At 53.4% G+C, this 14537-nt stretch overlaps 1 protein-coding gene across 7 annotated transcripts in view; it reads left to right on the plus strand.

Moving 5' to 3' along the window:
• Positions 1-8618, plus strand: part of DIS3L2 (DIS3 like 3'-5' exoribonuclease 2) — a 357732-nt gene extending 349114 nt beyond the window's left edge. For 6 of the 7 annotated variants that reach the window (XM_060410516.1, XM_042244406.1, XM_042244405.1 and 3 more), the window contains 5 exons: positions 288-435; positions 778-908; positions 1076-1180; positions 2821-2922; positions 3562-8618. In XM_060410516.1, coding sequence (XP_060266499.1) covers positions 288-435; positions 778-908; positions 1076-1180; positions 2821-2922; positions 3562-3714 — 639 coding nt within the window. In that variant the 3' untranslated portion in view covers positions 3715-8618. The other variant, XM_060410517.1, reaches the window with a different exon arrangement.
• The last annotated feature ends 5919 nt before the right edge of the window (positions 8619-14537 follow it).

The following is a 14537-nucleotide window of genomic DNA, read 5'->3' on the forward strand; positions in this document are numbered from 1 at the left end:
ACGGGTGAGGGCCCCCATGACTCCAGTCAGCCCATGGCAGCCCCAAGGATAACCACCACCACCCCACCCCCCCCCCCCCCCCCCCCCCCCACCCCCCGCCTCACATGGAACAGTCCCTGGTCTCCGCAGGCCTCCCCAGCTTTGTTCAGCTGCCCACAGCCTGGCAGGTGGGCCCATGCCCCCAGTGCCCCGCCTGGTGAGTCTCCCAGGCTCGCAGAGTACACCGGACCCTAACCTGGTCTGGCCCGGCCCTGAGGTACACCCCCATTCCTCCCCCTACCCCCCAGATGGCCGTGTACTTCTGCTCAGGAGCTCTGCGCGACCCAGCCCAGTTCCGCCACTACGCCCTCAACGTGCCGCTCTACACACACTTCACCTCCCCGATCCGCCGTTTCGCGGATGTCCTGGTTCACCGCCTTCTGGCCAGTGCGCTGGGTAAGGGGGCAGCCCAGGGGAGCGGGGCGGGGGGCGGAGCCAACCACGCCCAGAGTGGGTGCCTGGCAGCTAGAGGCCACACTGCCACTGCTGGGGAGGCCTCACTGGGTGGGGTGGGCACCCTGAGCCACCGGGCAGCCTGTGCCCAGAACCTCTCCCTGTGAGCACATGCTCGGGGCCCCAGGGCCCTGACCGTGGCCACACCCCTTTCTTGGCCCTCCCGAGCCCAGCACAGGCAGGCCTCACTCCGCCTGGGCCAGTGGCACCTTGCTGCCGCATCCCGCGCCTTGACTGGCGCATACAGGGCGCCCACCGGTGAACCCCTGACCATGCTCTGCCCAGGCTACCGGGAGCTTCCAGACGTGGAGCCTGACACCTTGCAAAAGCAGGCCGACCACTGCAATGACCGCCGCATGGCGTCCAAGCGCGTGCAGGAGCTCAGCACCGGCCTCTTCTTTGCCATTCTGGTCAGGGTGAGGCCACCAGCCATCCCCGCCCCTTTCCCTCCCTGCGCCCCATCACCCTGCCTGGCGCCTACACAAGGAGTCCCCCTGGGAGTCCGGCCCTTCAGCAGCTGGGGTGGGCCCTGGGGAAATGCCCCATTCCTTGGCCAGCCCTGGCTGGAGCCCTACCCCCGCAGGAGAGTGGCCCCCTGGAGTCGGAAGCCATGGTGATGGGCGTCCTGAACCAAGCCTTCGACGTGCTGGTGCTGCGCTATGGGGTGCAGAAGCGCGTCTACTGTAACGTGAGTGCCGGGCCCCGGGGGAGGCGGGATGCTCTGGGCTAATTCAGGATGCTCTGGGCCCCAGGGAGGAGTCGGGATGCTCTGGGCTAATTCAGGATGCTCTGGGCCCCAGGGAGGAGTCGGGATGCTCTGGGCTAATTCAGGATGCTCTGGGCCCCAGAGAGGAGTCGGGATGCTCTGGGCAGTTTCAGGATGCTCTGGCCCCAGGGGGGTCGGGATGCTCTGGGCTGACTCAGGATGCTCTGGGCTGACTCAGGATGCTCTGTGCCCCAGGGGAGTCGGGATGGGCGGGCAGAGGGAGCACCAAGCTGTGTCCACTCAGCACACTCCCTTCCCACCTGCCTGTCCCTGTTCCCGCTGCGGATCTACTTTGTTTTCCCAGCATCTGCTGCGGTCTTGGCCCAGGGACAGCCCTTGTTAGATTCACGAGCAGGCAGGATGGGAACCTAGGCCAAGAGCCCCCATCCCTGTCCACATGGCGTGGTGACACCGCACCCCTCACTCACCTGTGGCGGCACCAAGTCCACTGAATGGGCCTGCTGAGACACCCAGCTGTCCTGCCTGGGGCCAGGGGTCCAGGTCAAAGGTCGGCCTTGGGCCTCTTTCCCAAGGACTCGAGCAACCAGAGACCAGGTCCGTCCCAAACCAGTGTAGGTGGCAGGGAAGGCAGGTTGGGGAGAAATTTTTTTTTTAAGGAACATGGGAAAAGGAAAGATCAGAGAGAATGGCCCGAGGCCATGCTGGAAGCTGTGTCTCCTGAAAAGAAAGAAGAGGCCAGCCTTTGTCTCTGTCCCGCCCTGGAGGCACTCTGAGGTTCTTGCTGAGGGTAGTTGGTGCCACTTGAGGAACCTGTTCTAGCTGACCTCTGACCCCGGCTGTGATTTCCTGACACCCAAAGCACTTTGGGAAGTGCAGAGCCCAGCACGGAGTGTGAAATAAACACAGTGTGAATAAAATGGACTAAAGCAGGGGAGACGATATAGAGTCCAGCAGGAATCAAGTCGGGCTTCTGTCTGGCTGTCCAGTGGTTAGGGCTCTGTACTTTCATTGCTGAAGGCAAGGGTTCGATCCCCAGTCAAGGAACGAAGGTCCCACAAGCTGCACAATGCAGCCAGGAAAACTGCTGGACTCTTGTCCTGAGGTTCATTGACACAGTGGGATTCAGGTCTCAGTCATCTCTGCTCACAGCCCAGCCCCTCCTCTGTCTGTGCTAACAGACCCAGGCTGGGAGGGGTGGCGGCCCTCCAGCCCCAGGTGCCCGGTCCACCTCCACCTACGTGGACAGTCCCTGATGAGACAGACAGGGCCGCCACCTGCCCCAGTAACACACCGAGCCCCCAGCCCCTCCCCATCCCCGTCCCTCGGCGAAGGTGGCCTGTCTCGGTGGCCTCCCCAAAGCGGGCAAGAGGCAAGAGGCGAGGATTGGAGAGGTCCTCCCCCATCAAAGGTCAAGCAGCCCAGAGCCAGGCGGCAGGGCGGGGAGCTCCATCATGGGTCAGTCAGAGGTCAGCCAAGGCGGGGACTGCTTCCAAGCACTGGGGGAAGGGGGGACCTTGCAGGCTCAGAGGTTAAGAGGCGGTGCCTGGAGCCTGAGTCCCGTGGCACAGGCATGTGCATCGCCCACCCCACCCCACATACAGATGCTGCCCCTGCGGTCCCACCATTTCCAGAAGGTGGGCAAGAAGCCAGAGCTCACGCTCATCTGGGAGCCCGAGGACTTGGAACAGGAGCCAGTGAAGCAGGTGAGGCGAGGGTGGGGCCGCCTTCCCAGATCCGTGCTGCGTCCCCGTCCGCCCAGCTCTTTGACAAGCCGCCTCCTGCCTCATGGGGTGTCCTCTTCAGGGCTCCCTTCCTAGGTCCCCCTGCCCCCACCCTGCACTCAGCTTCCCCCCCAACCCTGGGTGGGAACTCAGGTTCCCCACCTCCCCACCCTGTGGGCCCAGCCTCCTGGGATCACCACTCTGGGGAGAGGCTGGGCCTCTGCCTGCCCCTCTAAAGCAGGGGTCCTCAGCTTTGGGGTCCTTTTGAGACTGATGAACGCTGTGTAGACCTCCTACCCAGGAGGACGGATTTCACTTACAGTGGGCCTCACAGACCAGACCCAGATGGTGAAGTTTTCTCCCTGGTGCTGAGCGGCCTCCACCAGACATTGCACACAGCAGCATCAGGCTCCTTCCCTTCTCACCAGGACCCCACGGCCTCCTCGGTCCTTGAAGCACGGCTTACTGACGGGTCCGCGGAGGCCGAGACAGGCAGAGCCAAGGCCGCCGGGGCCCAGCTGGGTGCACTGGCAGAGCCGGGCTTTGGCTGAAACCCCAGCCCCTGCTGTGCCCCTGGCCAGGCCCTCCCCAGTCACCCTGCCGGGCCCTCCTCACCCTCAGGTCATCACCATCTTCAACCTGGTGGAGGTGGTGCTGCAGGCAGAGGCCACCGCCCTCAAGTACAGCGCTGTCCTGAAGAGACCGGGCACCGAGGGCCTCCTAGACCCGCAGGACCAGCTGGGGTGTGGTGACCACGAGGAGGAGCAAGACTGAAGCCACCAGTCTGGCCGCACCCCTCTCCCCCCTGCCCCTCCGCCCCCGCTGGTTTTTAGGAATAGGACCTTTTGACACCAACGGGGATTTTTTTTTTTTAATTTGGTTTTTAACAACTCAGGGTTTTGTTTTTATTTTTTTCATCCTGTTCTATTTCTGCAGTGCAGTTTTTAAGCTGGAGGGGGTAGAGGGTGGGGCTGACTGGACGGAAGGCTGAGGCCTGGCCGGTACTCAGCTGCCCAGAGCTAGACCCGGTCCTCCCAGAGGCCGCCCCTCTTCTGCCCGTTACCCACTGCCCGCCCCTGCACAGGATACCAGGGGTTTTCAGCAAATCAGTGTCATGGAATAAAATCAAGTGTGAAGTGCTGTCTGGTGTGTGGGGCAGCTGGGTGCCCCTTAGACCCGTGGGGCCTGGCCCGGCTCCACCCGTCACAGCTCAGCCAGGGCGGCTGCCCTCAGGAATCTCCCATCAGGTCCAGGATGATTCATGGAGCTGGCCATGTGACAGATGGATGCCAGGGCCTCAGTCTGGCTGATTAGAAATGGAATTAGAATGCCATACAGCAAGCGCATCCATCACCCTGAGCAGATGGCTGTGTCCATCCCCACCCCCCACTTCCTCTCAGCCTGCTGGCCCTCCTTGGCCTCAGGAGGGGGTCCAGGGTCCTGTGACACCCCTACTGCCAAGGCCAGAGCTCTGGAAGGGAAATAGGTGAGGTCTGGTGGTTTGGTGATGGGTGAAGGGGTTTCTGCAGCCTGGGCAGCCTGACTGAGAGCCCGAGGGTGAGACATCTCCACCTGCCCCCCACACCTCGCCCTGGGGGATCAGCCTCCTCTCCTCCAGCTGTCCCCAAAGGCCACCCACAGAGCCTGGGACCCAAGGGCAGAGGAGAGCCTCCTCAGAGGGACACCCTCAGGGCAGAGCTGGGTCAGCATGCTGGGTGGATCCAGAGCAGCATGGCCCCAGGGTGGACACCCTTCCTCACGGCCCCAAAGCCCCGGATCCCGGTGAAGCGTAGCCAGCTTGGTCAGCAGGGAAGGTGTTTGCTGCCTGGACTTGCCAGGGAGGCAGAGGCTGGCCTCGCCCCGATGGGCCCAGAGCCGAGGGACCTGTAGCAGCCCCAGTACCTCCTCCCATTTACAGAAGGGGAGCCGCCCCCAGAAAGGGGGCAGGTCTCCAGCCAGGCCCAGCATTTGGCACCTGCCCGCCCCACACCCCCGGCCTGAGGGCCCAGAGCAAATGGCCCAGTGCTCTTCCCGCCTGACTGCAGCCGCGTCCTTCATCCACATCTGCTTAGACAGCAGGTGTCGTGGACACCATCCGAGTGCCATGCGCTGGGGCACACATCCACCAGTCCAATGAGAGACCGTTGTGGCCCCTCGCTTGGGGTTAGGGGGCCATGGATAAAGGTGGTGATGAGACACAAAGCTTGTCAAAGAGACTTCCCTGGTGGTACAGTGGATAGGTGCAGATTCCTGGTCCAGGAAGATCCCACATGCCACAGAGCAGCTAGGCCCGCCAGCCACAACTCCTGAGCCCACGTGCTGCAGCTCCTGAAGCCCGTGCACTCTGGGGACGGTGCTCCCAACACAGACTAGCCCTGCTCCCAGCAACTAGAGAGAGCCCTCTCAGCAAAGAAGACCCAAGACAGCCAAAAAAAACGTCAAAAAGGAAGCCTGTCACTCCTTCAGCTGCCCCAGAGCACCTGCGCGTCTCCCCAGGGACCGACCTCAGGGCAGTGTGGGCAGGGGTGTGTAGATGCAAAGAAAGTCACCGCAGGACAAGGCTCCAGTGATGCTCAGAGGCTGAGGTGAGTGTTCCCAGCTGGGAAGGGGTGGCGCTCAGAAAAGGAAAGCGCTGGCCCCTGGCCCGCGTGTGTGAAGGCGCTGAGACTCCAAGCTTTCTGACATGAGCTGTGAAGGGCAGAGGTCACCAGGGTCAGAGGCACCCAGAGGACGGGCGAGGAGACACTGGTGAGGTAGGAACAGGTAGGTCCCCACGGGCCACCTATACCAGCCCAAGAGCTTGACTCTGTGCTAAAGGCCATCAGAGCCAGGGGAGGATCTCATCGGGGCCGTGATGTGATGTGACCTTTGTCCTTCACTCATTTGTCAACAACTGAGAGCCTCCCTGTGCCCGTGTCCTCAGGGAGCGTGGGGTCGGGAGGGGAAGTCGAGTTTCTAGAGTGGCAGGTGGTGAGTGTGGTGTGGACTGCCGGGGAGGAAAACCAGTGCTGAGGAGGGGGCACGTGTGGCTGAGATGCCCAGGAGCTGCCCGTGGCCACTTATGGGCACCCCTTAAGGCCAGAGTGGGCTTGGTCAGTGAAGGGGGCCTCTGGGGCTGTCTCCCCAGTGGACTCATCTCTTTGTGGGACCTGCTTCCCAGCTTCTAGCCCATTCCACCTTCTCAGGTTCCTAGGAGCCACCATTCTGTACCATGACGTCTCTGATAGGACTCCAATGGAGTGGACACCTGGCCAATTCTGGGGGTCTCTCCTAACTAGAATTGGGGGAAGGGGTCAGTCTCTCCCCAGGATGGTAGGCTGCGAGATACAGAAGCCTGGGTTTCCAGAAAGTCACTGCGAAAGAAGCAGTGGACACCAAGAGGAAGGGAAGCGGCTCAGAGAAGGGAGACCGAGAGCCACGCAGGCACCGGGTTTCCTCCCCAGGAGACCTGGAGGACCACCACGTAGGGGGTTTCTCTGCCTTCTGGTGGTTCACCCACCACCAGGAGCCTTCCCGTCAGTTCCCTTCCCCCAAAGCTGCTTCACATTGGGTTTTTTTCTTCGCAATCAAAATAGGAATCTCCTTAAAGCCTCAGGATGTTACCAAAGGAAACCTGGCTCCCCTCCCCCAGTTCAGTTCAGTTCAGTCAGTCAGTTGTGTCAGACTCTCCGACCCCATGGACTGCAGCACGACAGGCCTCCCTGTCCATCACCAACTCCTGGAGCTTACTCAAACTCATGTCCATCGAGTCGGTGATGCCATCCAACCATCTCATCCTCTGTCGTCCCCTTCTCCCGCTTTCAATCTTTCCCCGCATCAGGGTCTTTTCAAATGAGTCAGTTCTTCGCATCAGGTGGCCAAAGTATTGGAACTTCAGCTTCAGCATCATTCCTTCCAATGGATATTCAGGACTGATTTCCTTTAGGTTGGACTGGTTTGATCTTGCAGTCCAAAGGACTCAAGAGTCTTCTCCAGTGCCACAGTTCAAAAGCATCAATTCTTCAGCACTCAACTTTCTTTATACCAGCGAACAGCAAAGCCAATCTACTGACATTGCTTGTGGGGAAGCAAAATTTTTTGCAGGTGCCAAGCAAGGAGGAAGGGCAACTCATACTCAAAAGACCCAGACTCCATGATGGCTTTCAGGGGAGGGTTTTAAAGGCAACATCAGGGGTGAGGGTCTGAGGTGCGAGATCCACTCATGGACCTTCTTCTGATTGGCTGGTGGTCCAGGTGCTGTTTGGGGAATCTTGGTCATCAACCTCCCGGTTCCAGGCAGTCTGGGGTCTGACTGCTTGCAGTCAGCATGTGGTCACCATCCTCCACCTGGGCAGGGGCAGGCAGCAGGTGGGCTTCATTCCTGCAGAACAGCTCAGAGATTTGTGTCGGGTTGTTAGGTATAACCTTGAGGAGGAACTAGCTCTTCTGTGACTCTGTTGTTTAAGCTCGTCTTACTTTTCTGTTTTTAAAATTTTATTTATTTGGCTGCACCAAGTCTTAGTTGTGGCATGAGGGGAAATCAGTTGAGGCATGTGGGATCTACTTCCCTGACTAGGGATCGAACTCCAGCCCTCTGCATTCAGAGTGTGGTGTCTTAACCACTGGACCACCAGGGAAGCCCCTAAGCACTTCCTTGCTTGACTGCTTCCTCTGTTTCCACATTCCCTTGGCTGTCTAGTTAGTAACTGCTTGAGTCTGTTCTTTGGAATTCAAGGAAGGCCTAGGAGACTTTCCCCCTACAAACAAGAAGTGGGGGCACAGTGGGGCTTTTGTACCCAGAAAGACTTCACGGAGCCCAGCTCAGTTTCAGTTCCCAGTTTCCTTTGATCCTCTTCAATCCTGAGGGGAACAGGGACAGAACGAGAAAAGGAATAAAGGACTTGGGTGGGGAGATTCATCATAAACACGGCCAAGGAACTCGGTTTTAGGGGGCCTCGGTTTCCGGAAGCTGCCTGTTCTGACCCCATGTCCAGTCCAGCCACCCTGGCTAATGGGTCCCAGAGTAAACCCAAGCTACTCCCTTCAAGTCCCACCCAAGTCACAAATTTGTGATGAATTAACTGTTGTTCTTCCTCGAGGCTGTTTTGGTTTGTGACACAACCATCAACTGCAGAATATCAATAAATGTAGTTCACATTGAAAAATGGGGATTCCCTGGTGGCTTGGTGGTCAAGAGTCAGCCTGCCAATGCAGGAGACGCCAGTTTGATCCCTGGTCCAGGAAGATCCCACAAACCATGGAACAACTAAGTCTGTGCACGTGAACCACTGAGCCTGTGCTATAGAGAACGGAAGCCAAAACTGCTGAAGCCCGATCCCCCTAGGCCCATCCTCCGTAACAAGAGCAGCCACTGCGATGAGAAGCCCACGCATGTCAACGAGAGAGCTGCCTCTGCTCGTCACGACTAGAGAAGAAGCTGGCAACAACAAAGACCCAGCACAGCCAAGAATAAATAAATTTTTAAATTGAAAGATGAAAAATATATAATTTAGAAACAGTGGTAAATATCAAAATTAAAACCCAACAGAGGGGAAAATGGTTGCCTCGGAGATGGGAAAAGGCAGTGGGGGAGACAGGAACCTGCTGCTTTGCTTTATTGTAACAAACCTTGTGGAGCTTTGTGATATGTCAAACTACATTAATGTATAACTTGGATAAAAATTAAAGCTAAAACTCAATTTTTTTTTCCCTTTTTTGGGTTTCTTTTTCCTTAGCGGAAATGGGCCTACAGTGGGTTTAAAAGGTTTCTTGTACACTCAGCAAGGGGTGTATTAAGCAGTCCATTATCCCAGTAGCCAAGATAAAATTCTCGCTGACAGGAGAGCTGGTATTGCCACTTGGCTAAAATGCTGCCTAAGGTCTTTCTTTTAAAGATTCAGGTAACAGTCTGGGTGGTGACGAGGCCCGGCTGCCTCACTGGAGCCCCTAGGTGCCTTGTTCATTCTGTGTCTGCGCCCAGGCCAGGGCGGTCCCTCGGGTGAGGCTGCCGGCCCAGGGGTGGCGGCTCCACAGAAGAGCTGTGCCTCGGGGGGCCCTGGCTGCAGGAGCTGGTGGCTCAGAGTCATGGACTTCAGGGTTAAATGGAGCGGGGGGCGGGTGGGCGTGGAAGCAGATTGAATGGAAGGAGGAAGGTGCCTCCCACTACAACTCCTACCACCCTGCCACCCCCAGAAGGGAGCCTGCCTCTGCCAACTGCCTGGCCGAGCCTCCCTTCCGCCTAGGCCTCAGCTGCACCCCAGCCGGTGGCAGGCTGAGCCCGAGCTCGGTGCTGAGATGGGGCTCCACGGTCATCGAGAGTCCTCCCCAGGGACTTCCCTGGTGGTCTCGTGGCTGACTCCATGCTCCCAATGGAGGGGCCTGGGTTCAATCCCTGGTCAAGGAACTAGATCCCATGTGCTGCACGTGGCAGCTAAAGATCCCGCATGCCACATCTAACACCTGGCACAGCCGAAAAAAAAAGAATCCTCCCTAGGAATTAGGGAGTGGGGCTGTCCTGGTCTGTCTCCTGCCTTGGTGGTGGGGTGGTCCCCTTTCCTTACCCACTCCAGGCACCTGAGCCAAGTTCCTCTGTGGAAGAGAAATGCCTGGATGTTTCTCCCTGCTTAGGAGGAATGAGCCAGAGGGAAACTGTTTACACAGACCTTGATTAGGAATTGTAAAACATTTGTTTTCTGGAAATGAGCCGCTTCATTTAACATTTGGCCACTTGTGTGCGGCTTTCTATGGGCTTCCCAGGTGGTACAGTGGTAAAGAATCCTGCCAGTGCAGGAGATGCAAGAGATGGGTTCAGTCCCTGGGTCAGGAAGATCCCCCGGAGAAGGGGATGGCAACCCACTTCGGTGTTCTTGCCTGGGAAATCCCATGGACAGAGGAGCCTGGCGGGCTGCAATCCATGAGGTCTCAGAGTCAGATGCGACTGTGCACGCACACACTTGGCTCTCAGACACTCAGCTTACCTTCAGAATATCAAGTCCTGCCTTCAGGTTAGGGTTTCACCCCTTCCCCACCTCCAGAACTGCCTCTGCACCAGGCCCACGCTAACAGCCCTGTGACACAGGTCCTGCTATTTTTCCCATTTTGCAGATAGAGGCATTAAGACTTCAAGAGGTTAAGTGACAAAGAATATCCGTAGTAATTGGTAGATGTTGAATGAGCTCAGGCCCCAAATCTACTGATTTCTTTCAAATCAATATTTCTCAAAGCTATAGCTGTTCCTATATCACTTTTGGGGGACCACACTACATGGCTCGTGGGATCTTTGTTCCCCAACCAGGAATCAAACCTGAGCCCTAGCAGTGAAAGGGCCAAGTCCTAACCTCTGGACCACTAGGGAATTCCTCACTTATCACCTTAATGAGTGTTTGCCATGGCCACAAGCTGCTTGTAGTATTCCTAATTTAATTTTTAATTAAATTCTGTTTGTTTTTTAATTGAAGTATTGTTGATTTGGGCTTCCCTGGTGTTTCAGATGGTAAAGAATCCACCTGCAATGCAGGAGACCTGGTGATCCCTGGGTTGGAAAGATCCCCTGGAGAAGGGAATGGCTACCCACTCCAGTATTCTTGCCTGGAGAATTTCATGGACAGAGGAGCTGGGTGAGCTACAGTGCATGGAGTCGCAAAGAGTCAGTGCTGTGTTTCATGTATAAAAGCCATTCAGTTATTTATATATATACACCATATTTTACATAACTATATATTCTTTTTCAGATTTGTTTCTGTTTTAGGTTATAAGGTTGACTATAATTCCCTGTGCTATACAGTAAGCCCTTGTTGTTTCTCTATTTTATATATAGCAGTGTGTATATATTAACCCTAACCTAATTTATCCCTCCCCCTCACTTTCCCCTTTGGTAACCAAAAGTTTACAATCTATGTCTGTAGTCTATTTCTCTTAAATAAGTTCATTTGTAGCTTTTTTTTAGTTTCCACATATCAGTTCAGTTCAGTCACTCAGTCATGTCCGACTCTTTGCGACCCTATGAATCGCAGCATGCCAGGCCTCCCTGTCCATCACCAAATCCCAGAGTTTACTCAAACTCATGTCCATCGAGTCGGTGATGCCATCCAGCCATCTCATCCTCAGTCGTCCCCTTCTTCTCCTGCCCCCAATCCCTCCCAGCATCAGAGTCTTTTCCAATGAGTCAACTGTTCGCATGAGGTGGTCAAAGTATTGGAGTTTCAGCTTTAGCATCATTCCTTCCAAAGAAATCCCAGGGTTGATCTCCTTCAGAATGGACTGATTGGATCTCCTTGCAGTCCAAGGGACTCTCAAGAGTCTTCTCCAACACCACAGTTCAAAAGCATCAATTCTTCAGTGCTCAGCTTTCTTCACAGTCCAACTCTCACATCCATACATGACCACTGGAAAAACCATAGCCTTGACTAGATGGACCTTTGTTGGCAAAGTAATGTCTATGCTTTTGAATATGCTATCTAGATTGGTCATAACTTTCTTTCCAAGAAGTAAGTGTCTTTTAATTTCATGGCTGCAATCACCATCTGCAGTGATTTTGGAGGCCAAAAAAAAATAAAGTCTGACACTGTTTCCACTGTTTCCCCATCTATTTGCCATGAAGTAATGGGACCAGATGCCATGATCTTCGTTTTCTGAATGTTGAGCTTTAAGCCAACTTTTTCACTCTCCTCTTTCACTTTCATCAAGAGGCTTCTTAGTTCCTCTTCACTTTCTGCCATAAGGGTGGTGTCATCTGCATATCTGAGGTTATTGAGATTTCTCCCGGCAATCTTGATTCCAGTTTGTGCTTCATCCAGACCAGCATTTCTCATGATGTACTCTGCATAGGAGTTAAATAAGCAGGGTGACAATATACAGCCTTGACATACTCCTTTTTCTATCTGGAACCAGTCTGTTGTTCCATGTCCAGTTCTAACTGTTGCTTCCTGACCTGCATACAGGTTTCTCAAGAGACAGGTCAGGTGGTCTGGTATTCCCATCTCTTTCAGAATTTTCCACAGCTTATTGTGATCCACACAGTCAAAGGCTTTGGCATAGTCAATAAAGCAGAAATAGATGTTTTTCTGGAACTCTCTTGCTTTGTCGATAATCCAGCAGATGTTGGCAATTTGATCTCTGGGTCCTCTGCCTTTTCTAAAACCAGCTTGAACATCTGGAAGTTCATGGTTCACGTATTGCTGAAGCCTGGCTTGGAGAATTTTGAGCATTACTTTACTAGCATGTGAGATGAGTACAATTGTGCGGTAGTTTGAGCATTCTTTAAATTGCCTTTCTTTGGGATTGGAATGAAAACGGACCCTTTCAAGACAAGCAGGTCATGGTGGAGAGGTCTGACAGAATGTGGTCCACTGGAGAAGGGAATGGCAAACTACTTCAGTATTCTTGCCTTGAGAACTCCATGAATAGTTTGAAAAGGCAAAATGACAGGATACTGAAAGAGGAACTCCCCAGGTAGGTAGGTGCCCAATATACTACTGGGGATCAGTGGAGAAATAACTCCAGAAAGAATGAAGGGATGGAGCCAAAGCAAAAACAGTACCCAGCTGTGGATGTGACTGGTGATAGAAGCAAGATCCGATGCTGTACAGAGCAATACTGCATAGAAACCTGGAATGTTAGGTCCATGAATCAAGGCAAACTGGAAGTGGTCAAACAGGAGATGGCAAGAGTGAACGTCGACATTCTAGGAATCAGCGAACTAAAATGGACTGGAATGGGGGAATTTAACTCAGATGACCATTATATCTACTACTGTGGGCAGGAATCCCTTAGAAGAAATGGAGTAGCCATCATGGTCAACAAAAGAGTCCGAAATGCAGTACTTGGATGCAATCTCAAAAACGACAGAATGACCTCTGTTCGTTTGCAAAGCAAACCATTCAATATCACAGTAATCCAAGTCTGTGCCCCAACCAGTAAGGCTGAAAAAGCTGAAGTTGAACGGTTTTATGAAGACCTATAAGACCTTTTAGAACTAACACCCAAAAAAGATGTCCTTTCATTTTAGAGGACTGGAATGCAAAAGTAGGAAGTCAGGAAACACCTGGGGGTAACAGAAAGATTTGGCCTTGGAATATGGAATGAAGCAGGGCAAAGGCTAATAGAGTTTTACCAAGAGAACGCACTGGTCATAGCAAACACCCTCTTCCAACAACACAAGAGAAGACTCTACACATGGACATCACCAGATGGTCAACACCAAAATCAGACTGATTATATCCTTTGCAGCCAGAGACGGAGAAGCTCTATACAGTCAGCAAAAACAAGACCAGGAGCTGACTGTGGCTCAGATCATGAACTCCTTATTGCCAAATTCAGACTTAAATTGAGGAAAGTAGGGAAAACCACTAGACCATTCAGGTATGACCTAAATCAAATCCCTTATGATTATACAGTGGAAGTGAGAAATAGATTTAGGGGACTAGATCTGATAGATAGAGTGCCTGATGAACTATGGACGGAGGTTCATGACATTGTACAGGAGGCAGGGATCAAGACCATCCCCATGGAAAAGAAATGTTTGGGGAGGATTTGTCAAGGTGAACACAAATCTTAAAAGTGCTTTCTTCACCTAGTAAAAGCCTTAGCCATTTGAGAAGATAAACTTATTTGAACTGGTGTTTATAAACTAGTTTTATATTATTTATTTATATTTATATATTTTTATATTAACAATATACTATACCTGGTAGCTCAGATGGTGAGGAGTCTGCCTGCAATGCCAGAGACTTGGGTTTCATCCCTGAGTCAGGAATATCCCCTGGAAAAAAGAATGGCTACCCATTCCAGTAAATTTGCCTGGGAAATCCTATGGACAGAGGAGCCTGGTGGGCTATAGTCCACGGGGTTGCAGAAGAGCTGGTCACAACTGAGCCACCAGGCACGCATATGAGATTTTGGGTTCTGTTGATTTGTTGTGTGTGTTTGTCCTGAATTGCTCAGTTGTGTCTGACTCTTCTGAAACCTCATGGACTGTAGCCCACTAGGCTCCTCTGTCCATGGGATATTTCCCAGGCAAGAATACCGGAGTGGGTTGCCAGTCCCGTCTCCAGGGGATCTTTCTGACCCAGGGACTGAATCTGAGTCTCCTGCATCTCCTGTGTTGGCAGGTGGATTCTTTACCACTGTGCCACCTGGAAAGTCCATTTATAAATTAGTCTTAAGTGGTAATACCTGATACATGAGTAAGTTTTGAAATTATGAGATCTCTGCTTCTGCTTACTTGTTGTACGTATGTTATCGATATGTCTCTACCTGTGGATGGTATACCCAGATTGGGTAGGGGTCCCTGGAGCAAGAGAACCAGAGAGACTTATATCTCTTCTCTGACATGAGAGATCTGTCTTGGCCCAAAGCCATTTCGTCATGTAAGCCTGGACACAGCACTTTCCCTTGCACAGGTCTTGGTAGTAATGATCTCAGGAGAAGGGCAAACTTATCAGACAAGAGAAATAACAATTGTAAATGTAAGAAATCAGGTATAAAGACTCCATGGCTTGTACAAAGAAGCCTGGCATGCTGCAGTCCATGGGGTCGCAAAGAGTAGGACACGACTGAGCAACTGAACTGAACTGATAAAGACTCCCAATCCTATTTCAAAGGTAAAAATGAGCCTGAAG

Source organism: Ovis aries, chromosome 2 (genome assembly GCF_016772045.2).
Source record: "Ovis aries strain OAR_USU_Benz2616 breed Rambouillet chromosome 2, ARS-UI_Ramb_v3.0, whole genome shotgun sequence".
Lineage (NCBI taxonomy): Eukaryota > Metazoa > Chordata > Mammalia > Artiodactyla > Bovidae > Ovis > Ovis aries.